The 9,559-nt window shown below is 33.9% G+C and overlaps 1 protein-coding gene across 1 annotated transcript; it reads right to left on the reverse strand.

The window, feature by feature from the left end:
- Positions 1-5,575: 5,575 nt before the first annotated feature.
- On the reverse strand, positions 5,576-8,646 carry LOC125808757 (probable indole-3-pyruvate monooxygenase YUCCA10). Its single transcript, XM_049488416.1, has 4 exons — positions 8,020-8,646; positions 6,442-6,675; positions 5,934-6,056; positions 5,576-5,737 (listed from the first exon to the last, which is right to left on the reverse strand). The coding sequence occupies exons 1-4, from the start codon at positions 8,644-8,646 to the stop codon at positions 5,576-5,578; spliced, it is 1,146 nt and encodes a 381-aa protein (XP_049344373.1).
- Between the last annotated feature and the right edge of the window lie 913 nt (positions 8,647-9,559).

The raw sequence follows: 9,559 nt of genomic DNA on the forward strand, positions 1-9,559 counted from the left end.
CATATCTTCTCATATGCTAAAACATTCGATATAGAATTTAGTTTGTCTTGTCCCACACCAGTGGCAGAAGACGAATACAAACATTTAATAAGAGCTCAACTGACACTGTATATCGCTAAGCCCAGTAGCACGAGTTTGGAACCCAAGTTGTGGCGGCAAGATGATTGGGACAAGCCAAATCTTCAGCTTTGACACAAATAGTGCTGAGGATTTGACTTTTTCCAATCATCTTGTTGCTCCAACTTGGGTCACAATCTTACACTACTGAGCTCTGTGATATACAGTGTCTGTTGAGTTCTTATAAAATATATGTATTCGTCATCTGCCACCGGTGTGGGACAAGACACACACTAAATTCTACATTGAATATTTTAGAAATTATCACTCAGGTGCTTGTTAACTGTTATGTACTTTTGATATTTCAGGAGGTGGAAAGCTGATGTTGAAGAGCAATTATTCCATCTCTGCCGATCTGCACGAATCAAGACGATGCTTCCCTATTCTTCATGTTTGCTGAATTTAGTATTACCTATGTTGTCGCTGCGATAAAAATTGAAAATGCTTCTCCTTCCCTTGAATATCTGTTATATGTAGTATCTTGAGATTGTTGTATCAAAGGGTTGAACAAGTTTCTCCTTCCTTTGAATATCTGTTGTATGCTGTATCTTGAGATTATTGTGATAAATTTCTTTTATATCTATGACAATGTTAGTGCTTGATTTGTTCAGCTTGTAATGAATTTCCAGAGTACAAGCTTTAAAGGGACAAGTTTTTGATGTCAATTGTGTAGGTGTGCTTCTTCTTTCCAATGTAAATTTTTGATTCCATGTACACTCAAACATCTCTGCAACGACATCATTTGCTTAATTCTTCTTCCTTCCGTATCTCAATAGAAAATCCTCTCAATGTGACCTGATTGTTTTCCTTACAGAGAATCCATAAGAGTTAGATGGAGACTTTGTTATCCACTGATTCAGAATCCCAAACTTGGTTTCTATGACTTTTCTCCGTAGAGCTTGATCCTCCCTTGTGAATATCGATCTCCATAACCATTTACGAAGGAGACTGTCATTTTGAACTTTTAAGTTTGTTACTTCGAAACCACCAGCTTTTTGCCTGAGGTACCCCTCCAAAGTATACTGAACTTTTCCGTTTGTTAGCCTTTAATCAAGAAGTCATATAATACATGTTAAAACAGTGTTGGATATGAGTAGCAGAAGGCGAATTACCTCTTGCAAACCTGAGGTGAGTAATTCCCAGCTTAGTACATCTCGGATGGAATTTGAAGCTCTTTTTTCTTGCTTAAGTCCATTTAGACACCTACTTAGGTACTCCATGACAATAGAAAACAGGTAAGGATACATGAGATCTCCTCGTCTATCTCTCTTAGCAGCTGGAAAGGGAGGAGCTTGTGCTTCACAGATGATGCTGGAAATCACCTTCGGTAATCTGGCTGCAGGGATCTGAGATATGATTTTGTAGAGCATAGAGCAACAAGCTATAGGCCTAAAATCCTTTGCAGTACAGTTTATAAGACTACATTCAATTACATCCTTTTTTATCAGGCATCAAGATTGACGGTGGCCAGTGGCGTTATTCAATTGAATATCTGTTGTATGTTGTATCTTGAGATTGTTGAGACAAAAGGTTGAACAAGCTTCTCCTATGCGTAATTTCTTCATACCTATGACATTGTTAGTATTGGTAATGAATTTCCAAATGATACATGCTTTAAAGGGAAGAAACTTGAAAAATGATTATTCAGTAGTATACTTGTGGTGTTTTTTTGAGAATTTTTCTCTAAGCTGACAAAATTCCTATATATAAGGTTCTAGTTTTCGAGTTGTTTGTCCTCGTTTTACAATAACAGAGAAGTTAGAAAATTAATGTATTTATTCAACTCACTTTGGAAATGAGCATATAAGGAAAAAGCATTTGCTTGCTTGGCATATCATCGCATATGCTAAAACCTTAGTGCGTCTTGTCCCACACCGGTGACAGAAGACGTATACATATAATTTATAAGAACTCAACAGACACTGTATATCGCTGAGCTCAGTAGCATGTGCTTGTAACCCAAGTGGGAGCAATAAGATGATCGGGACAAACCAAATCTTCAGCCTTTGACACAAATAGTGCGTTGGTTTGGGTTTATAATTAATAATAAGCGGTTCTTGGTAATAGTATGAAGTATTATTATTCCGACACTAATAAATAAATAATAATAGTACTTTGACATGGCAGTAAGCTGTGGGAGTTGATGGGGTAACTCGCCCCTCATTGGCTGGCTTAACAGAGCAGCGCTCTCACTGTCTCACATTACATGACAGCTTCTGATGGCTGTCAAAGACCAGTTCACGCACACTCCCGACTCACCACTAGAAATGTCAGGCAGTTATCGGTTTGGACCATCATCTTTTTATTTGACCAAAAATTAGACTTCAAAGTCCATTCCAATCATATAGGTTTCTCATGAACCGAAACAGTTTTGGATCAGAGTCGACTCCTACGTACTTGAAAGGCAGTTCTCCACAGTAAGTTCAATAAATATTGAACTTACTGTGGAGAACTGCCTTTCAAGTATGTAGGAGTCGACTCTGATCCAAAACTGTTTCGGTTCCGCTAAGAGAAAAATTCTCAAACAAAGCACCACAAGTATACTACTGAATAATCATTTCTCAAGTTTCTTCCCTTTAAAGCATTTATCAACTGGCAACAAATCAAGCACTAACAATGTCACATATCTGAAAGAAATTCACGCATAGGAGAAGCTTGTTCAATCTTTTGTCTCAACAATCTCAAGATTCAACATACAACAGATATTCAATAGAATAACGCCACTGGCCACAGTCAATCTTGATGCGTGATCAAAAAAGATGTAATTGATTACCGAAGGTGATTTCCAGCATCATCTGTGAAGCACAAGCTCCTATCCCTTTCCAGCTGCTGAGAGACATAGACGAGGAGATCTCATGTATCCTTACCTGTTTTCTATTGTGATGGAGTACCTATGTAGGTGTCTAAATGGACTTCAAATTTCATCCTAGATGTCCTAAGCTGGGAATTACTCACCTCAGCTTTGCTAGCTGATGACTTGCTATTGATTGTAAGAGGTGATTTACCTTCTGTTACTCATATCCAACATTGTTTTAACATGTTCTATATGGCTTCTGGATTAAAGGCTAACCTAACGAAAAGTTCAGTATACTTTGCAAGGAAGTGTGTACTCCAAAATGCATTGGTGGACTTCAACTTGTGTAATATTAACTTCATCTCAATTTCCCCCCTCATGGCCTTAGCTTATTCAGAATGACTTTCAATGTTTCTGCATGCCTTATTGCATGTTTGTTTTGTATGTGTATATTTTCTTTCTAGAGGGATATTAATGTAGTTGTTTAGTTAATAATCTGTTTTTTTCTTTCATTTGGGGTCATGTGGACTTCACAGACACGAAATCCTCCAATACTGCCGCCATTTTCTTCCATATTAGAAGGTAACTATGAACCTTTACTTTTTCAGTTATCGAACGCCTTTTGGAAGGGATGTACTAATTTTAGTATCAATACAGAGTGTTGTGAAGTACTGTAGTAGAAAAGAAAAATTCCCACGAATCAGGATGCGTATGAAAAATCTTTCATTTGTGAGGCTGTAATTCTTTTTTATTATACATAACTTGGAAGTTCTGGTTTTAGCACTTGTTTCCTTGTTTGAGTTTTGGCACTTTTCTCGTTGCTTTAGTTTTTTCATGAGAGTTTTTGTTTTGAGTAGCTTGGTAATATTTCTTGGCTTGTAAATGTTCTAGATGGCACTGATCCAGATGCGGTGGCAAAGTCATTGCATAAGTTTGTGAACTATGGGAAGAGAAACAAAGAGTCAGTGGCTGAGTTGCTAGTTACACTGTTAGTCAAGGTACTGGGAATCCAGTAAATCTGGCTCATTATGGTTTCGTTTCATTGCAGTTATTGTCGGTTGAGAAGCTATGGGCCAAAGGACTATGTTCAAGTACCTACGAAGCATCTTGGCTATCTAAAACATGGGACTCCAAAGTTTGCTGCATCAGTGCAGTTATCTTTCACTTATTGATGTCCTTTGTGCTAAGTAATCTTTCAAAGTGCTGTATTAATGGATTATCGTGATCTTTACAGGTTGGGGATTTCACTGATCGGTCTCAAAATGCTGCAAGAGTTGTTGGGAAAGTAGAAGTGATATGCATATACAAGTGTATCCAGCGTACTAGCGAATACATTTTTGCTTTTATGGATGGCCTTGTCGAAATACCCACATTAAAATATCAGTTGCTTGGACGTGCTGCTCCCTTTCAAGACGGTTCTGAGACAAGGAAAATTATAGAAGATGGAAATACAACCACTCTTCCTTGTACGGATATCAAGAAGCAGGATCAAAGTAAAGAAAGCCAGAAAGGAATTCAGTAAGCTATACCTTCTGAACCTATCACGTCAAAAAGAAAATGGTCTACTGAAGGTTGAGAAGGATTAACTTTAATGAGCTGTGGACAATCAAGAGGAAATAGTCTACCGAAGGTTGGGAAGAAGTACGTTCAGCGAGTTGGGGACAGCCTAAGGAGGATGGTGGACCACCCGACTCTCCTTGGTCAAAAGGAAAATGGTCTACCAAAGGTTGGGGAAAAGCATCTTCAGCGAACTGGGGACAATCAAATGGGGACAATATACCACTAGACTCTATCTGGACAAAAAGGAAAAGATCAGGTGAAACCCGGGGAGGAACTTCTTCTTCTCAATGGTTGGGAAAATCAGACACAAAAAGTTGGCCCAAAAGAAAGCACAACAATAAGCATGCACCTAAGGCTAAGTGGTCGAAAATGCAGACAAGAGGTTTGAGAGGAAGCTAAATTAACCATTTGGTTCTGAATTAAGTAGGTTGCGTGTATCTAGTTGAATCATCTGCAACAACTTTTACATTCTTGCTAGGACGTAGGGAGTATTTCTTATGAGCTAGGTGATGTATCCGTCGTCATCCTCTTGTTTTTGTACTGGTCCGTTAGGACATTTTGTACAGATCGACCTAGCAATGACCTTAGCAAGATGGAATGTTAACTGCTCAATGCACATTTAATTTTATGTACCTTATGAACATCAAGGAATTGAAGGAAAAATAGATTCTCAAGAAGTCAATTCTCTCTCTCTCGAGATCTACTTTACTATGAAAAACAGAGGAAATAGTAGATTTCATTCATGTTGTCAATAAATGTCTCAAATAAAAATTACCCAATTTGATGCGTAGAGTTATTCGATACTCGTACTGGCAAGAGATAGCAAGTGTTCGATATAATAGTTGAAATGTGTGCGATATGAACCCCACACCATCATTATAAAAATAAAAAAATCAACAAAGAAAGACAATCAATCAGAAAAGTTTCATCAAATTTCTATTACAGTAGAAACTTGATTCCAATAAAAAACACACTAAAAGAAACAAAGTTTTTAAGTTCTAGCTGAACTTAACAAGTTAAGCCCGATGCAGAAAGCATCCCGCATTCACGCAGGGTTTAGAAAATTTATTTAACAACATAGTCTAATATAATAATAATAAAAATCTAAATTTTGTTGCCTCTAACAGTCTTAATATCATTGGCAATAGCTATAGCATCCATTGAAATACCAGCAATCCCTCTTTTTGAAAATCCAGCACAGTAGAGCCCATTCTCTCCTTTCCAATTTATCATTGTGCCATCTTCAAGGAATATTGAGCTATAATCCTACATACAAAAGAAAAAAATTGTACATTCTTTGAGACAATGATGGTAAAATTAATAGTTAGTGAAATTAGTAATCAGGAAAACTTATCGAGAAAAATTTATCCGCACACAATATTTATAGCCATGTGGAAAATTTCAAGACTCAAATTTAGAATTAAAAAAAGAAAAGAACATAGTGATAATTTGCAAAATGTACCTTTAGCCACTTGGTAGCAATATTCTTGTATCCAGTAGCAAAAATGATTGCATCAAATTGATGTTCATCTCCATTGTCAAACACTACTGTATGTTCCTTTATGTCCGATATTCCAGGAAGTACCTAATTAACAATTCACCAAAAGTTATTTCACAAAAAAAAACCAAGTATTATTTCCTTTTTTTATGATAGATTATTAATGCATATTAAATGAACTATTTACACAAATTTACTGTATTGGCCAAAATTACTAAATTCTACCGATTTCGTAACTTTAACAGTTAAATTGTTGCCCATGATAATGAACATGTATTTTTACTCTTCTTCATTAAGTACTACTACTAGGTTCTTGGAAGTAATCAAATTTGAACTCGTGATGTGCGCTTAACCATACATCACATGTTGTACTTTTACTATAAGACCAAAACCCTCGGAGAAACTAAAGCCATCTGTTTTTCACATATTATTTTTCAAAATAGAATGAAATAAAATAAAGATAGTATCATACCTTAATCTGTCCAAGTTTAACCTTGTCAATAGCACCAACATCAATTACTGGGGATCTACCTTTTGATATTTTAACGGAAAATGGGCCTTCTTCTGGTTGTGGTATTCCTAATTCTGCTAAATTTCCAAACTTAAATTTTGCGTACTTTGCAATTACAGTATCAACCAAAGATATTGGTAAATATTTTAGTAATAACATTGCAGTGTACACCATCTCCCTTGTTAGAACATGAATCTGCAAAAACATTAGGACAAAATATATTAAAACTTTTAGAATTAACAATCATATTTATCAAAAAATAATAATTGATTGTGCATGTGAAAAACTTGCATCATCTAACTATAGAAAAGTTATAGCACTTTGGGAGAGCATCATGAACTATAATGTACATATTTACGAGTGTAAGTTTCATATTTTGACGATATATTAAAAAAGAAGTATAAAATCAGATCAATTATAACGTAATTGTATATAACTTGTAGTATTCAAAAACATAGATCAAAGTTGGTAACTGGAATTATCAAGGGTTCTAAAAAAGAAATATATATGAGTAATGCACGAAAGATTAAATTAAAAGAGAAATCAAAATTTCATATACAGTTAGTGCAAATAATTTTTTGTGCTATCATTTATCAAGTCATCTAACTGATATCTATAGATATGTTTCTTCAAAATTATGAGATTCAAAATCTTAAAAAGTAAAATATGTTATCTGTGCAACATGTAAAAATGACAATGTATAAAAGTGTTAATAAGACAAACTTAGCAAAAATCAAGATTCTACTTATAAGAAAAAGAAACCCTAGTTCCTTTTCTTCGAATTCAGTTCCTCAAAGTAAAAAATATATGAGTTGTTTATACTTATACTAAACAACTTGTCACCTCCCCAAATCCTACTCTTCTTTTTCTCACGATATAATATATCCAATGAGACCTGCATTTAAAATTTCTAATTTTGTGTGATTTTGAAATGGAATAATGAGTTATTTCTATGTTTTTAGGATATTTAAATATCTATCCCAAATTTTTGTATTTACGATAATCCAACACCATATTCCTTAATCGCTTTCTAGTCAATCAGTATTCCCTTTTTTAAGAACAAATGATTTCATTAAATCAACTTTGAATTCAGAATCGAGGTTGTTTTTAAAATTTTGTATAGTGCTTGGAGAGTATGTTTGTGAAATTTAACACAAATGACGAATCGGTGGAAATTATTGGAGGTTAGGCTAATTCAAAAATAATTTTTTAGATAAGAAATACCACAAGGGTATATATGACTGGGTGGTCAATAAAGTAGAATGAAAATCATGAGAAATCATGTTCATATTTCGACCCTTTCACATAAGGGTATGACCTGGTGTTGATGGTCAAGAAACCCATATCCAATCTCTTGATGAATCGAGTTACAACATTACAGATGCTAGTAAAAAGTAACAGGTACCATGTAAAATAGTTGATGTACAACTAAACTAATCGAACACAACCATTTTTTTTTATAACAAACACAAACCTACTCACATGCAAACAAATAACGATAAAAGTAAAGATAAAGCATAAATAGATAGAGAGACTTACTGGACTTCTCACAACAATTGATGTGTGACTTTCATAATTTGAAAGATCAAAAGCTATTTCCATCCCAGAATTTCCTGATCCAATGACTAATACCTTTTTATCTTTATATTTTTCACCAGATCTATAATCACTTGAATGGATTATTTCTCCTTTGAAATTTTCTATTCCTACCATTTTTGGAATATAACCTTCGTTATTTTCTCCAGTAGCCAAAATCAAGAAATCACTAGCATATAATTCGATTTCTCCACTAGTCAAATTTCTTGATTTGACATTCCATTTCTTTTCCGAACTGTTGTAAAAGGCCGATTCAACACAAGTTTGGAATTTTGGCTTGATGTTGAAATGCTCAACATACTCATCTAAGTATTGAATAAATTCTTTTTTGGGCATATACTTAGGTGATGAAGTTGCATGTGGCATAAATGGCAATGAACAAAAGTCCTTTGATAGATGCAAATGAAGTCTATCATAAGTCTTGTTCTTCCACAAATAAGCACAACAATCTTGTTTTTCTAAAACAACATTGTTTATGCCCAATTTGTTTAGACAAGCTGAAACAGCCATACCGGATGGTCCAGCTCCAACCACAACAATGTCAATTTCTTCCTTTGTGAAATTAGCCATTGCAAAATTTTCAGGAAATTAAAGAGAAGATTTCTTTTTGAGAATGTTGAAAAGAAAATTGCAACAAGATTTCAAGAAAGGAATTTAGATGATGAGGTATGTATATATGGTCTTCAAATAGGATAAAGATGATATTTATTAAATATTTTTCCTTTTTTAAAGTGTAATAGAAAACAACAGTTACAAGTAAATGCAGAATTTTTATTATTGAAACAAAATATGAGTTTTTTCTCAATTCTTTTGTAGATGTGAAAACATTTAATTGAAAGTTATCATTAGCTTAAACTAAAATGTGTCATATGCATTTTTCTATAAATGAATTTTGCAGTTTCAAAAAGAGACAAGTTTTTTGACTGACTAAATACAAAGTATAATTATTTTGTCTTTTTATATGTGTCTTAGATTTTCAGATAAACACTCAACTAATTAAATTTTATTAATTAATTTATTAGCAAATTATTTTCTTTATTAAAAAAATTAGAATTAAGAAGAAAGATGGTTTTCTGATATATTAAATAGGCAAAAAGCTTAAATATGCCATCGAATTTTGATAAAAGGCTCATCTTAATATAGTTTATTTATGCATTAGCAGCTATTTGTTCCTCTTTGGAATTGATCTTAAGTTTATTCAATGATTTTGATATTATGTATGTTCATATATTCAAGGAAACAATAAAGAGGCTCTTAGAGAAATATGGTTTTTTTATTTTGGACATTTGGACGTTTAATATTGATTCGAGTTTAATTGTATAAATCTAAATACATATAGCTTAAATTCAGAATTTCGTTCTTGAGATAAAATAGTTTCATCATAAAAATGACCCGCGCACATACTAAATCCAGTCATTGCATATATACATAGCATATCAATAAATGGTTGCATGAACTGAAGATGAATGCCAAAGAGGAAAGG

The sequence above is a fragment of the Solanum verrucosum genome, unplaced genomic scaffold (assembly GCF_900185275.1).
Source record: "Solanum verrucosum unplaced genomic scaffold, falcon-dt-bn FXZP01000218.1, whole genome shotgun sequence".
Lineage (NCBI taxonomy): Eukaryota > Viridiplantae > Streptophyta > Magnoliopsida > Solanales > Solanaceae > Solanum > Solanum verrucosum.